Raw genomic sequence first — 17,321 nt, forward strand, 5'->3', positions numbered from 1 at the left:
AAATAAAATGGAAGTTTCTTAATCTGGTAAAGGATAGCTACAAAAAGCCTCTAGAAAATATCATTCTAATATTGAAATAGCTAATTCTTTCTACCTAAATTTGGGAACAAGGCAAGGCTGTCTACTCTTACCACTTCTATTCAACATTACATTGGAGGTCCTAGACAGCTGAATAAAGAAAGAAAAAGAAATGAAAAGTACAAAAAGTGGGATTAAAGTAGTAAATTACATGATTATGTATGTAAAATATCCCAAACAATATATAAATTAATTATTAAAATAAATGCATGAATTTATGAAGGGTGCTGGAAATACATACAAAAATCAGTTATATTCCCAGCAAATAATTAGAAAATGAAAATTTAAAAATACCATTTAAGATAGCATCAAAATCACTCAAATTGGGATAAAGCTAACAAAAGATGTGCAAAGCCTGTACAGTGAAAATACTGCTAAAAGAAATTAAAGAAGACCTAAATAAATTCAGAGATATATTATGTTTATGGGTTGCAAGACTCAATATTTTTAGATGTTGATTCTCCCCAAGTCAAGCTATGTAGTCAATGTCATCCAAGTTAAAATACCAGCAGGGTATGTGTGTGTGTGTATGTGTAAATTAACAAGCTGATTCTAAAATTTATATAGAAATTCGAAGGACCTAGGAAAGTCAAGATAGTTTTAAAGAAGTACAGGTTTCCTGGGTTGGTGAGCAGGTGGAAATGCTCACCTGAGAAAAGTGAGAGAAAAGGGAGCCTGGAGAGGGTTTAGAAGCTTTGTGCCCCTTCCCCCATGCGTTGCCCTATGCATCTCTTCTATCTGGCTGTTCCTGAGTTGTGTCCTTTTCTAATAAAGTGGTAATCTAATCACCAAGTAAATAAACATCAAATGAAGATGCTGTGGAAGCTGAGGAGCATGAGGTAAAAAGACTCAAGTTTGACAAAGAAGGAGAAGTCAGAGAGATGGCCAAACAACTTCAAGTGAAATTTCTTCAGTTATGATAGAAGAAACAAAATCATCTTCATCTAAGAATAAAGACAAACAAAGTAGTTGTATCAGGCAGCACTGTACAGAGGAGGATGAAGAGGCAGAAGAGAGTCTTTAATGACATCAACAGAAATGATCCCAGAAAGGAAAAAAGCCAAGAAAAAGAATCTGATGCCTTAACTAACTGTGAATGAAGAGACTTCTGAGAAAAATAACCAAATGGAGGAATCTCATTGGTCTCAAGCTGAGAAAGATTTACATTCTGAAGGTAGTGCAAATATAAGGCCCTGTAAGTAGCGACTGTGACTGCCATGAAACAGAAGAATCAGTAGGATCCAATACCAGTAGACATGGAGAGATTCTCTCAGAATCATCCATGGAAAACGATGATGATGCCAGAGAAGTCACTGATGAACCAACAGAACAAGACTATTGGAAACATTTAGATGCAGTATTTTACATACAGTTCTAGTTTTATACTGTATCAAATTCCTATGTAATAAAGTGGAGGTTTAGTTTTACAAGAGAAGTAGGTGGTAAAATAAAGTACTTTATGGGATACATCCTGAGAGAGTTGTTCATATAGGAACAGTGAATTATCAGCTCCTCTGGGTCCTGCTTATTATTGACAATTTTTGGTGGGCGGAGTCTGGTTAATCAGTGGTTTGTGTATAGATTTTTTTAAATTTAGAATCAAAGTTTTTAAATGGGAAGGTAATAATTACAATTTTTAAACTTTGAGGACAGTATCACATTTAGTTTATACATACGCAAGAAAGCTTTTTGTCTTGTCTTTTTCTGACAGCTCTAGAAGTTTTCCTATTTTGGTCATAGTTTCAACATTTTACCATGTGAATTATAGGGTTTTGTGGTAGTTATATATTATTTATATTTATAAATGTACATTACATATAATTCATCCCTGACAGAAACAGAAAAATATAAAATTTGCCTCCTTAGAATAATATTGTACATTTACATGTAATCTATTATACAGGGTATATTATATCACACATATAATAACATATTATATAATATAACGTGGGATATAATACATATTATAATAAAATAATAAACATATATTATGTTATGTAATATGATTAAGTACAATTATATTTATATAATATATACCATATAATATATTATATATAAAATATATAATTTTAAATACAAATATACGTATATTATTCTAAGGGAGGCCATGTTATATTTTTAATCTTCTATAAGAGATGAATTTATATTATTATATAAATTATATATATTTATAAATGGAATAATATATATGTATATATAATATGCATTAAATTTTTTACCTGAAAGAGTATATTTTTAGGAGAATACTGCCACCTACGTGTTATAAGTTATATTAAATTTATAACTCCATAGTCTGTTTACTGAGAAAAATGAGCATTTGTTAGATAAATACCCTTACCTTAATGGGATTCCTATAGAAAGAGTGTTTTCCAGAAGATGGGAATGACATGGCAATAATACGCCCTGGAAGTCAAAATAGTCACTATTACAGATGTTATTATACATGTGAAACAATAAATGAGAACTTAATTTACATATAATCAGACTCTTTTTTCATAAAAAAGAAATTTCAGGATTGAGAATGACAAAAAAGCTAACTAACCCTCAGAATAATCAACATAACATATTAAAATATCCAATATAATGACCACTAAACTCACACAGTGCTCCCAAGACTCAACTGCTTCCAGCCAAATGCAACAGATTTGTGTCGATCTCAGTCTGGAGCTGCCCCCATGGTGAGAATTTCTTATCTGAACACTAAAGAAAAAGGAGAGATCTGGGATCCAGTAATCGTGGGAACTCCCAGGGTGCTCCAGTGCTCCTGACTCAGAAACCTGAGACCTACAAAGGGTTCCAGCAAGAGAACAGGTCTCTCTGAGATCCTTGAGACCCAGGATAACTAGTAGAACTCAACAAATTCTAAACCAAACAAATGGAGTCAGCTGAAAATTCCTTCAACTCCCTGTACTGTAACCAAGTAACCCTGATTTGGGATGACAATGGAGATTTTCCATTGTCAGGGTTAAACTACAAATATGTCACACTACCATAGTGGTAGATGTCTTCACAGATAAAGAATGCTTTAGACAAGGTAAGAACCAAAATAAACATATAATTACCCACACACAAGAAAAATGTGAAGTTAATGTAAGTAAATCAACAGTTAAACTTCACAAACCAGTAATGTAAGTGAGGTCTAAGTCAAATCCATCCTTCCTGTATCGCCGTTTGTTTCCTGAAACCTGAGAGTTTAAAACAATCATTAATTTGTAAAATATAAATCAACATAAAAATAAAGAAGATTATATACATATCTATAACACTCGCCAGTATTTCCCGAAACACAAACATTTTTCTGAATCACAAACATGTTTTGCCCACTTACCATCCTTCTGGTCAGTATTTCAAGATGTCTTTTTTGGTAAGCCAGATGAAAAACTCTCATCAGAATGATAAGTCGTAGAGGTCGAAATATAATTGCCAATCTAACAATAAATTTTAAAGATCCATTTTTACTTCAGAAATAGAGGATTTTGTCAATATGGACTAAGTCTTGAGCAGTGATTCTTAACCAGGGGCAATTTTGTACACCCCACCTATCCCCAAGCCTCTCACCCACTTACCCAAGGGATATTTGGCAATGTCTGGAGGCATTTTTGGTTGTTGTAACTGTGTGTTGAGGGGGTGCTACTTGCATCCAGTGGATAGAGGACAGAAAAGCTGCTAAACACCAATGAACAGGACAGCTTCCATAACAAAGAATTATCTGGTCCAAAATATCAATAGTGCTGAGATTGAGAAACTCTGGTCTAGAGAGATAGCTATATGATGGATGCTTAGAATTTGTGGATTTAACTTTTGTAGCTTAAGATGAGCATTTTTCAATCTTTTCCCCATCAAACAAACTGAGGGTTCTTGTTCACCTGTGTTACTCCCATCAGTAACAGAGGTTCACTACACTACTAACACACATCAGGCAGGCAGTAGATTGAGATACTTCCCAAGTGTGCTAGCTACTGTCTCTCCTGCCATCAGAAAAAAACACAATGGCAGAGAACTGATGGTTTGGACTAGTGCTTCTCTAACTTGAGTGCACACACTGATTCAGTAGGTCACTGGGGCCTGCGGTGTTTTCCTTCTTGCATTTCTAGCTCTTAGATGATGCTGAGGTTGTAGGTCAGAGGACCATACTGGCTCCAGCTATTTTCAAACAACTCCAAAAGCCTATCGCATAACATCAAGTTTCACTAGCACCTGAATTGAAGTCCTGGGAAGCTGGAGTGCAGAAAGAAGCAAGCTATTAGACTAATAAATAAGCCTAATGAGCCACCCAACATCTACATCCCAGTACACATTTGTTCTTCTTTTCCTCATCGCCAGAGTAGAAAGAAGAAAAGCCATCAGTTCTTCATACACATTTTAGTTTCCTGATCCCCAACAGTTCTGATTTTGCCTCAGCTTTCTTCATTCCAATGATACTGCAAAATTCCACCTCTGTGTTGCTATCCACGTCACCTGGTTTTCTGTTCCATTTGCTTTTTGAGAGAATTATCATTGGAGTCACTCAAGTTTTGCATATGCTCAAACCAATACTCTCTTTGTTATAGGAAAAACCCAGGAATTTCATGTGCAAGGAATTTGTGATTGAAGCTTAAACGGGAATTTAGTGGGAATTTCAAAGTATAGCGAAGTTAAAGTTAGTACAAGAGGCAAAGTCCCCAGTTTCTTCTTTGAGTGCTCCATCTTCTTCATTCAACCAAAGGTACGTAGTGCGTACACCCTTCATGGATCCCTAAATACCACCAGCCTTTAGTTTCTAAGTATGTGGAAATTTATCTAAACATTTCATTTTCAAGCAGCTTATCTGGCATAGAATCATCACATTCAGAGTTAAAAGATTATACAAAATGAAATCCATAGAAAACTCAAAAAAAAAAAAAAGACAGTTTAAGAAACGTGAATCATGTCTCTTACCTGGGGATATCATTAAAATAACTGAAGTCATAAAAAATGTAAATTATATCAATCAGTAGAGTCAGCAGAATAATGACAGCATCTAAGGAGTTAAGTAAATCAGAGAAATATCGTTGCATCCTATAATGTAAAACAAAAAATACAAGTTTATGCTCCCCCAAAGAAGAGACAGGGAAATTTTAAAAGCAAGAATTATTTGACTCATCTCCATTAACAATTCTATTTTAATGAATTATCTAAAATGCATTTACTAGACTAGACTAAAAGTATTCATATTCATTATTTTATACATATATATGACAAAAGCATAAATATTGCAGTTTAAGTTCAGTTAAGAGATATAACCAAACCATCAAACAAGAGGCAAGCAATGCCTTCACATAGGTGGGAGAGAAAGGTGGGATGTTGGAGAGTACTATTGGGCAGTGGAAGCTGAACATGTCACAGCCTTAGAGCAACCGCGGCTGTGAGGAGGGCAGAAGAGGAGCTTGTGAGAGGCAGACAGGTCCACTATTTTGGCCTGCGAACTCATCATCTGCCTTTGTACCTAGAGTGGAATCCCAATGGGCTGGTATGGCCTCCCCTGCAAAAGCTGAACTTGCACCCACTGCACCTTCCTCCCCCCAACGCTGGCTCCTTCAGCTGTGGGCACTGGTGATCCGCGGGAAGGTTCTAGGGTAGCTTCCACTTCTAGGGTAGCCCCTTTCAGGCTCTGAGTAACCCGGGAGTGGGCAACTGTCCTTAGCTCAAAGGCATGAGGGTAGAGTTCAGGAGGAGAGGAATCAAGCTGCCTTCTGAAAGGCTCTGGATGAAGTGAGGCCAGGGAACTTAGTCTCTGACTTCCACAGCAGTCCAGCTCTAAGGCTTGGCTTACTCCATCCACCTTCTCAGAAAGCCAGCAGCAGAGAAAATCAACTGCTGCCTCACTACTAAGCCTCGCTGACAGGATGAGCATGCCTCAGGTCTCCTGTGTACCTTAACGAAAGTTTTTATTTTAACTGAGGTAGGGGATTGTTCATGATCTATTTTCTAGTATTTAATATGCTATCAGATTTTATTTAGATTCAATTCTTAATGAAAGTATTAATATTTATACTTCACATACATGTTCCTCTTAATAATATGCATGTAGACACATCAGCTGCCTTGTCCCATTTTGCAAACCCATTAAGCTTTACCTGTTGAAGGAACCATCTAGAATACATTATTGGAGACTAGAGTGACAGTTACAACAAAAATATTAAAGCCCAATCTAGTAGAAATTGGGATTTGGATAGTTGTTTCTCTGGTGGACCGTGCCTTCGAGGAGAATTATTTTGATAAAGAGGGACAAATTTGGTTGTGTTGACCTGGTAATTACTTTGGGATGCTTCTCATAGCACTACAAAATAGCTTTATATGTTTTTAAAAAATTAATCAAACTTACCCTTCTACACATACTCGAAGAAGAACATCCATTAAAAAAAATAAAGCAATAGCTAAAGAAATTGAATGATATTCCAAAGGAATATACACTTTGCTATCAGAGATGAATTGATCTGCGATGATAAGAGACATGTCCACAAAGACGAGCAAGATTCCAAATATTCTAAAACAAACAAACAAATAAATAAACAGAATAAAGATGAATTGGTTTTCACCTCTATAGTTAGACTACATTTAGCCCAGGGATCTGATACTAAAATGTCATTATTTAGGATTAAACTGTCAGTGGCAGGGAGAACTGTGTTGTCTTAGAATTTCAACAAAATTACTCAGTTTTCACCCAATAGAAGCATTTAGGAAAATAAAATTCCCACAAAACCACTTCATGTTATCATGCTCCTTTATAATAGACACATCAGACTAACCCTCCAACATAGAACTGTCAAACTGAATTAAAATTACTTATCTCTGCTTGTAAACTCTTCTTAAAATTCAAGAACTTTATAAGAGGTCTCTACGAATTTCTCATAGTAAATAAAACCTCATTAGTCGTGATAATTATTAAGAATTTAGTAATAAAAACCAAGTGAAAGCATGACTAACATAAGCCCTAAAAAGACCACTTTGACCAGTAAGATTTTTTCATCAGTGAGATTTTCAGCAAGTATATGATTACACATTAATGGATGTTTCTAGCATATGCTGGGCACATGAGAAGGACTTCAATTCCAAAAATATATACATGATTGAACTCTAAAGTAACTCCGAAGCCTTTCTCTTACGTATTCTAAACACATTATCCATAAATTGATTACACTATTTGTAGAATCTATGAAGATGAATTAATTAGTCTTCAAAGTACTTTTTTCCAATTGCAACACAAATTAAAATATTATAAATTTAAAAGGAAGCAAGTATATTGCGTGAAGCTGTATGATAGTATGAAATCTTGCCATCATGTGGAGAAGAAGCCTAAATAGAATGCTTTCAGAATTAAGGAGTAATTCGAGACAAATAAGGTATTTAATAAAACACTTTTCTTGTAATTGTAGAATTTTAAAGTGCATGCATCATTATCTTTACTTTTCCAGGTAGGAAAAAACATACTAATATGTTACCATTAGACTTAGGGGAATGCCATTTCTTTGCAATTCTTAATGTTCAGGTTAAACTAACCTTCCAAGATAAATTAGATTACATTATATGGGACACAGGGGCTATTTAGTAACATACTGACAGTGGAAATGCTTTTTTTCTCCTCCTAGATCCTTTCTCATTAAAACAAAATTCACATTAAATGGATACATATTTAATTACCTCTTTGTTTAGGGTCTCACATACCTGATTATGAAAGATGATACAATTAAGCGTATAACTTTCTTAATCTCTTGGCTGCAAAAAGAAGTAAAAATAAAATTCAAGAGTTTTCAAGTTTATCACAGATTTCTTCTAACATATAATATGAATTTAACCAATAAACAAAGGCCTTTATAAATATAATTTGAAAAGAAAATTCTTCAGAAGTTGCATAACAAGGTGCTTTTTACTAATAACTAAAATTTTCACATTTCTGCTTCATGATTTTTTTTTTACTTTCATATGTGGAATATGAATAAAACACCAAACTTTAGATGTCTAGTGACATTTCCTTTGCCTATAAAGCCCCAACCCCACCTTTATGGTAATATTAAGCTTGGCGTCATCAACTAAAGCAACATAGCGTGGAGATAGAGGGAGTGATAGGAGAGACCTGTGTTCCAGTTCTCCCATGAATGAGCTGTGGGATCCTGGGCAAGTCATCAAACCTTGGCCAGACCTATTTCCACAGCAATCAAAGAAGGGACTTCAGGCGCGGGTAGGGAACACCCATCTTGTCCTGTAATATTCATCTCTTGAAACAAGACATCCCATGAATATGACAGTTAAACATTAATGAGAGTCACATTTGGAGTTGCAAGTGCTCTTTGGAGGTAATTTAATAAGGAATTTTAATAAGATACATTTCAAAGGAGAAATAACATACAGACTGGGCTCCTTCCATTAATAGGAGGAGGAAGAGGAGCCTCTTTGATGAACTCCACAGTTATGCCTCATTTTATCCTATGGCTAAAGACAAGGTAGCCACTGGGGTGCAGTTTCATGCCCTGCTGAAGCTTCCAACACAGGACACAAATTCCACTCCAAGTGGGATCAAGCCCAAGGCAGTGCTCATAGCCTGTGCCCAAGACTGAAGAACGGAGATGATGGATGAAGAACAGAACTAGGGCACCACCAAAATTGGCCACGGATGAATACTCTTAGGCTAACCTGGGATACAAGAGCTCCCCACTCCCTCTAATCTCTCCCTCCTTTACCTGCACCCACAACCTCTGCCCAGGCTTAGTGAGTTGAGGCTGACATGGATGGGAACTGATTGGCCAAAAGAGGTGAATTTCCCCCTGAGGTTACCATTCTCTTAATACAAGCCCTTTCTCAACCACACAGACTACTGGATCTCCAGATAGCAATGAAATGTTATAATAAATCTGAACTTGCCTGACAAAGTGAACATACAGAACCATGACTGACAGAATCATGGGGGCACAAAGGTATGACTTAGGATGGCTTTAGGGCCTCCTATCACTTTCAGTGCCTCACAAAACTACCCCAAGTAAATATGCAATTGAGATTTCTTAAAAACAGTGTGCTATGTAAATGGAACTTCAAACAATATGTTTAGAGTTTGCAGGGAAAGGACTGTGACTCATTGACTCTATATCCAGGAAAAGTACTGTTCATATCTAGGAGCAACAGACAGATACTCTCCAACATGAAGCAACTCAAAGCATAACAGCCACATACCTTTCCTAAAAACAATTACTCGAAGTGCTCAAGCCAACTGAGCAATGAGTCAAAAGGAAGAATGCAGGAGTAAGAAAGATACCTTATAGAGACAAGGTTAAGAAATTAAATCATAACAATTCAGAACTGTCTAAATAATCATTGTTAATGGAGCACATGGAACAAATGATTCTAAAAACAAAGATAATCTAAGATTCTTGATAATACCATGGACTTAAATTTGCAGGTTTTCTCACACAACTTAGGATTTAAGGTTTGTAAGAAGATAGAAGTAAAAGCAAGTCTCATTTCTTCTCTTTCCCAGGTACAAGTCTAGTGTTAACCTGGATACTGACGGAGAAACTAGGGCACAATTATGTTCTCTAAAAATAAGTTTATAACTTTCATATCATTAAAAATTGACAAGAATAAAAACAATGAATTAATAGCAAAGTACAGAAAAATTTAAAGATAAAATATGAAGAGAATGTTTAACACAGAAAACAAAGGAAGATGATAGCAAATAAAACCTAAAATACCAGAAATGATAACAAATACAAGCACGTTACTGTCATATTAAATACTGGCAAATACTCTCAGATAAGTTTAAAAACTAAATGCACAATATGCTATATACAAGAGACAAAAACTAAATTAAAATGATAGTTTGAAAATAAAGAGATGGACAAAGATATGAGATGCAAACGTTAAATCTCAAAATATTAAAAGTTGTAATATTAATATCAAAGTTGAATTCAAAGTAAACATATTAACTATGACCAAGACATCTTATATTGATAGAAGGTAGATTCTATAGGACATTAACAAGGCCATGTTGAAAAGAGGTGAGATGTGTATTGGGGTCAGGTCCTGTCTTTCCCATTGGACGCTTACTTCTCTGTACAGATGCTGGAGGAGGCATGTGGCCATACTCAAAGCACTAAGGGCACCAGGGTGATTCTTTGGTCTTCCTGCTCTCACACTAGGGCTCTGGACTTTTCCCCCAAACTATCCACAACACACAAGGCTACATTCCCAGTTTATAGTGTAAACTCTGGTTGAAGAGAGCTGAGTCCGGCTTCAGATCTGATTCCAACCTAAGTTAGCTCATTAGAATTCTCTACCGGGGTTTGGAGAGGAAGCTCCAAAGTAACTAGGAGTGTCTTTTGCCTGGCTTGGTCCACAGGGTATGTACTTCCCTTGGGAGTATTGGTGGCAAAGATAAGATCTGAGTGTCTCTGGCCAAATACTATCTATTCTTAAATATATATATATTGAAATATAGAAACTTCTATTGTGCAGCAAACACATACTTAAAGAATTCGTATGAAATATTTGAAGAAACTCATCCTGTAATAAGACACAAAAAACTTCAATGTACTTTAAAATATAAAAATTATGCAGGCTATATTTTCTGACCACAATGTAATAAAACCATTGCAGTGGGAGAATACTGACATACAAGATATTTAATCGCATTTTATCATTACAGAAATTAAAAAGGTGCCATACATGACAACTTAGATTAAATGGAGATATTGCCTGAAAGACATGAACTACTAACATTTGCTCAAGAAAAAATAGATAAGCTGAATAGTCTAAAAGATAATATACCTTTTAAGGAAATTGAACTTGTAGTTTAAAACTTTCCAACAACAAAAAATCCAAGCCCAATTTTTAAGTGAAGAAATAATACCAATTCTAAACAAACTCTTCCAGAAAAGAGAAAAAGAGGACTATTTCCAAACTCATATTAAGAGACCAGCATTACCCTGATTATTCTATCTTTGTTAGACCAGCCAAATCAGTAAAGATGTTACATGACAAGAAAATTACCAACCAACATCCCTCATGAATACAGATGCAAAAATCCTTAACAAAACGTTAGGAAATCGAATCCAGCAACATAAAAAAGAAAATGCATCATGACCAAGTGGTGTTTGTTCCAGGAATTCGAGGATGGTTCAATACTCTAAAATTAATGTAATTCACCATGTCAATAAACAAAGGAAAATAAAACATACAGTCATCTCAATAGATGTAAATATTTTTTCAAAAAATTTAAGGTCCATTCATAATAAAAACTTTCAGCAAACTAGGAATAGAAGGGAACTTCCTTAGCCTGACAATGGACATTTACAAAAAACCCATGGCTAATATCATTCCTAATGGTGAAAGACTGAATATTTTCCCCCAATGATTAGCAATCCAGGATGTCAGTTCACTATTCTTCTATTCAAAATTGTATTGGAGGTTCTAGTCAATGCAATAAGGCAAGAAAAGGAAATAAAAGGCGTATAGATTTGAAAGGAAGAAATAAAACTCTATTTGTAGAAGATATGCTTGTCTACCCAGAAAATCCCAAGGAATCTACAAAGAAGCTAATAGAACTAAGTGAGTTTAATAAAGTTATCAGATAAAAGGTCAATAAACAAAACAATTATATTTCTATATACTAGCAATGAACTATTGAAAAATGGAAATTTAAGCAACTACACCATTTATATTAACACCAAAACCCACAAAACACTTTGGTGTAAATTAACGAAATATGTGCAGGATCTGTACACTGAAAATTACAAAACATGATTAAAGAAAAAAAGATTTTAAGGTAAGAGATGTACCATGTTCATAGATTAGAAGACTCAACATTGTTAAGATGTCACTTCTCCTCAAACCAAGCTGTAGATTCAACCCAATTTCTATTAAAAAATCACAGCACAATTTTTTGTAGATATTGATAACCTGATTCTAAAATTCACATGGAAAGGCAAAGTGATACCACTCCCTGATTTAAAGACTTACTATAAAGTTAAATAATCAAGACAGTGTGGTATAGAAGAAAGAATCGACACATAGAACAGTGGAACAAAATAGAGTCCAGAAATAGACTCTTGTACGTGGTCAACTGATTTTCAACAAAGATGCAATGGCAATTCAACAGAGAAAAAATAGTCTCACAAGAAATTGTAGTAGAATTATTGGACATACATATACAAAAGAACAGTCTTCAACCTATATCACACAACATACACCAAAACGAACCCAAAATGGATCCATGTACCTAAATGTAAAACCTAAAATTATGAAATTTCTAGAAGAAAACATAGGAGAAAATATTTGTGACCTTGGGTTAGAAAAACATATCTTAGACAGTACACCAAAAATCATAATCATGAAAGAAAAAATTGAATTTTATCAAAATTAAAAATTTCTGCTGTGTAAAAAAAAAAACCAAAACAGGGACAAGCTACAGATTGGGAGAAAATATTTGCAAAATATTTATCTGATGAATTTGTATCCAGAACATATAAAGAACTCTCAAAACTCAACAATAAGGAAAAAGAATTTAAAAACAGACCAAAAACTTGGATAGACACTTCACCAAAGGAAATCAATGGATAGCAAGTAAGCATACGAAAAGATGCTCAACATCATTGGTCATTATGAAAATACAATTTCAAGTCTCAGTGAGATACCTCTACTCACCTATTACAATGTCTTAAAAAACAAAGTGAAACAGGGGCTGGCCCCGTGGCTGAGTGGTTAAGTTTGCGCACTCCGCAGCAGGCGGCCCAGTGTTTCGTTGGTTCGAATCCTGGGTGCGGACATGGCACTGTTCATCAGACCACGCTGAGGCAGCGTCCCACATGCCACAACTAGAAGAACCCACAACGAAGAATACACAACTATGTACTGGGGGGCTTTGGGGAGAAAAAGGAAAAAATAAAATCTTTAAAAAAAGAAAAAAAAAAGACGGACAATACGAAGTACAGGCAAGGATGCAGAGCAACCAGAACCCTCATACATGTGAAACAGTACAGCCATTTTGGAAACTATTTTTTATACAATTAAACTACACGTTACCATAAGATTCAGCAATCCTTACGCCCACACAAAGACGTATATACAAATGTTCATAGCCACATTATTCATAACAGGCCAAAACTGGAAATAATCTAAACGTCCATCAATGGGTGAATGGATAGGAAAATATGGAATATTCATATAATGGCATACTACTCAGCAATAAAAAGAAACAGACTACTGATACACGTATTTATATGGATGAATCTCCAATGCATTAAGCTATATGAAAGAAGCCAATTTCAATTGGCTACATACTGTTCAACTCAACTACATGACATTCTGGAAAAGGTAAAACTATAGGGACAGAAAATAGATCAGTCATTGCCAGGGGCTAGATTTGGGGGAAAGGTTGAACACAAAAGGACTTGAGAAATTTTAAAAGGATGATAGAATTTTTCTGTGTCATGATTATGACAGTGGTTACACGAATCTATGCATTAGTCAAAACTCATAGAATTGCCACACAATGCATAAAATTCATTAAATATAAATTGTAGCTTAAGTTTTTAAAGAACATTTACTATGCTGTAAATTATACCTTAAGGTGTGAAAAGTGTGCTGTAATCAAAAGGCTAGTAAAATGATGGAATAAAATAAATTCTGGAAACAGAGCCGGTATGCAAAGATTCATAATAAAATAGAGAGACATTTAAAAATCACTGAAGAAAATAGAAATTTTTTCAATAATAGGTTCATTCATTCAACCAAAGTCATTGGGTGCCTACTACGTACTATGGTGCTGTTTTAGTCACTGGAGATACAGCAGTTAACAAAATGGACAAAATTTTCTTCCTTCATGATGCTTGCACTCTTGTTATGAGGACAGACCATAAGTATAATAAATAAGTAAATAACATAATAAGTTATAAAGTGATAAGTGCAATAGAGATCATTAAAACAGGGCAAGAGCAATGGAGGGGGATGCAATTTTGATGTTGGGGAAACTAGGTAGTCACTTGGGAGAAAAGTAGTTTCCTACATTTTATATCTTAATACAAAATAAATTCTGGACAGATGTTTTATTCAAATGTAGAAAATAAATTCAAAATATAGAAGAAGAAATTTTGGTGACTATATTAAAATCTTGGGTAGAGAAGGACTTTCTACGTATGACACTAAAGGCATAAATCACAAAGGAAAGTAGAGATATATTCAAATGCATGAAGATTATAAACTTCTATGGGCCAGCCCTGGCAGCCTAGTGGTTAAGTTCAGTGCACTCTGCTTCTGCGGCCTGGATTTGGTTCTCAGGCGCAGACCTATGCCACTCATCTTTCAGTGGCCATTCTATGTTGCTGTCTCATGTAAAGAAAAAAAAAAAGAGGAAGATTGGCAACAGATGTTAGAAAAAAAAAAGACTATAAATTTATACACAGTGAAAAGCTAGACAACCTGGGAAAAATTACTTGCCCTATATATGACATAAAAAAGATTGATATATTTAACTTTTCAATCCAATGACAGAGATAACATCCCAATTTTATTTATTTTATTTTTTAAATTTTTTATTGAGGTAATGATAGGTTACAATCTTGTGAAATTTCAGTTGTACATTATTGTCTGTCAATCGTGTTGTAGGTGCAACCCTTCACCCTTTTTGCCCACCCCCACCCCTCCTTTCCCCTGGTAGCCACTAATCTGTTCTCTTTGTCGACGTATTTAAATTCCTCATATGAGTGGAGTCATACAGAGATTGTCATCCTCTATCTGGCTCATTTCACTTAACATAATTCCCTCAAGGTCCATCCATGTTGTTGCAAATTGGACAATTTTGTTCTTTTTTATGGCTGAGTAGTATTCCATTGTATATATATACCACGTCTTTTTTTATCCAATCATCTGTTCATGGGCACTTAGGTTGCTTCCACGTCTTGGCTATTGTAAATAATGCTGCAATGAACATTGGGGTGCATGGGACTTTTGGAATTGCTTATTTCAAGCTCTTTGGATAGCTACCCAATAGTGGGATAGCTGGATCATATGGTAGTTCTACTTTTAATTTTTTGAGGAATCTCCATACTGTTTTCCATAGTGGCTGCACCAGTTTGCATTCCCACCAGCAGCGTATGAGGGTTCCTTTTTCTCCACAACCACTCCAACATTTGTTACTATTAGTTTTAGATATTTTTGTCATTCTAATGGGTGTAAGGTGATATCTTAGTGTACTTTTGATTTGCATTTCCCTGATGATCAGTGATGATGAACATCTTTTCATGTGCCTATTGGCCATCCGTATATCTTCTTTGGAGAAATGTCTGTTCATGTCTCCTGCCCATTTTTTAATTGGGTTGTTCAATTTTTTGTTGTTGGGTTGTGTGAGTTCTTTATGTATTATGGATATTAAGCCTTTGCCGGATGTTTTACTTGCAAATATTTTTTTCCCAGCTAGTGGGTTGTTTTTTTGTTTCAATCCTGTTTTCCCTTGCCTTGAAGAAGCTCTTTAGTCTGATGAAGTCCCATTTGTTTATTCTTTCTATGGTTTCCCCTGTCTGAGAAGACATGGTGTCCGAAAAGATCCTTTTAATACTGATGTCAAAGAGTGTACTGCCTACATTTTCTTCTAGAAGCCTTATGGTTTCAGGTCTCAGCTTTAGGTCTTCGATCCATTTTGAGTTTATTTTGGTGAATGGTGAAAAAGAATGGTCAATTTTCATTCTTTTACATGTGGCTTTCCAGTTTTCTCAGCACCATTTGTTGAAAAGACTTTCTTTTCTCCATTGTATGCTCTCAGCTCCTTTGTCGAAGATTAGCTGTCCATAGATGTGTGGTTTAATTTCTGGGCTTTCAATTCTGTTCCATTGATCTGTGCACCTGTTTTTGTACCAGTACCATGCTGTTTTGATTACTGTAGCTTTGTAGTATGTTTTCAAGTCAGGGCTTGTGATGCCTCCAGCTGCGTTCTTTTTTCTCAGGATTGCTTTAGCAATTCGAGGGCTTTTGTTGCCCCATATGAATTTTAGGATTCTTTGTTCTATTTCTGTAAAGAATGTCATTGGGATTCTCATTGGGATGGTGTTGAATCTGTAGATTGCTTTAGGTAGAATGGACATTTTAACTACGTTTCTTCTTTCAATCCATGTGCATGGAATGTCTTTCCATCTCTTTACGTTGTCATCCATTTCTTTCAGAGAAGCCTTGTAATTTTCATTGTATATGTCTTTCATTTCCTTAGTTAAATTCATCCCGGGTATTTTATTCTTTTTGTTGCGATTGTGAATGGTATTGTGTTCTTGGGTTCTTTTTCTGTTAGTTCGTTATTAGAGTATAGAAATGCTACTGATTTATGTAAATTGATTTTATACCCTGCAACTTTGCTGTAGTTGTTGATTACTTCTAAAAGTTTTCCAATGGATTCTTTGGGGTTTTCTATATATAAGATCATGTCATCTGCAAACAGCGAGAGTTTCACTTCTTCCCTCCCTATTTGGATTCCTTTTTCTTGCCTAATTGCTCTGGCCAAAACCTCCAGTACTATGTTAAATAAGAGTGGTGATAGAGGGCATCCTTGTCTCGTTCCTGTTTTCAGGGGATGGTTCTCAGGTTTTGCCCATTGAGCATGATGTTGACTGTGGGTTTGTCACATATGGCCTTTATTATGTTGAGGTAGTTCCCTTCTATCACCATTTTGTTCAGAGTTTTTATCATAAATGGCTGTTGGATCTTGTCAAATGCTTTCTCTGTGTCTATTGAGATGATCGTGTGGTTTTTATTCCTCAGTTTGTTGATGTGGTGTATCACGTTGATTGCTTTGTGGGTGTTGAACCATCCCTGTGTCCCTGGTATGAATCCCACTTGATCCTGATGTATGATCCTTTTGATGTATTGCTGTATTTGGGCTGCCAAAATTTTGTTGAGAATTTTTGCATCTATGTTCATCAGTGATATTGGCCTGTAGTTCTCCTTTCTCGTGCTGTCCTTGTCAGGCTTTGGTATCAGCGTGATGTTGGCCTCACAGAATGTGTTAGGAAGTGTTCCATCCTCCTCAATTTTTTGGAATAGCTTGAAAAGGATAGGTATTAAATCCTCTCTGAAAGTTTGGTAGAATTCCACAGGAAAGCCATCTGGTCCTGGGGTTTTATTTTTTGGGATGCTTTTGATTGCTGTTTCAATCTCTTTCCTTGTGATTGGTCTGTTCAAATTGTCTGCTTCTTCTTGAGTGAGCTTTGGGAGATTGTAGGAGTCCAAGAATTTATCCATTTCCTCTAGGTTAT

At 35.4% G+C, this 17,321-nt stretch overlaps 1 protein-coding gene across 1 annotated transcript in view; it reads right to left on the reverse strand.

Moving 5' to 3' along the window:
- Positions 1-7,840, reverse strand: part of LOC124232387 (phosphatidylinositol 3,4,5-trisphosphate 3-phosphatase TPTE2-like) — a 12,573-nt gene extending 4,733 nt beyond the window's left edge. Inside the window, exons 1-6 of the mRNA XM_046649354.1 lie at positions 7,762-7,840; positions 6,422-6,583; positions 4,996-5,115; positions 3,407-3,506; positions 3,200-3,263; positions 2,417-2,481 (exon numbers count right to left, since the gene is read on the reverse strand). Coding sequence (XP_046505310.1) covers positions 2,417-2,481; positions 3,200-3,263; positions 3,407-3,506; positions 4,996-5,115; positions 6,422-6,552 — 480 coding nt within the window. The 5' untranslated portion in view covers positions 6,553-6,583; positions 7,762-7,840. The remainder of the gene's footprint in view (positions 1-2,416; positions 2,482-3,199; positions 3,264-3,406; positions 3,507-4,995; positions 5,116-6,421; positions 6,584-7,761) is intronic.
- Positions 7,841-17,321: the final 9,481 nt, after the last annotated feature.

This window comes from Equus quagga, unplaced genomic scaffold, assembly GCF_021613505.1.
Source record: "Equus quagga isolate Etosha38 unplaced genomic scaffold, UCLA_HA_Equagga_1.0 HiC_scaffold_5286_RagTag, whole genome shotgun sequence".
Taxonomy (NCBI): domain Eukaryota; kingdom Metazoa; phylum Chordata; class Mammalia; order Perissodactyla; family Equidae; genus Equus; species Equus quagga.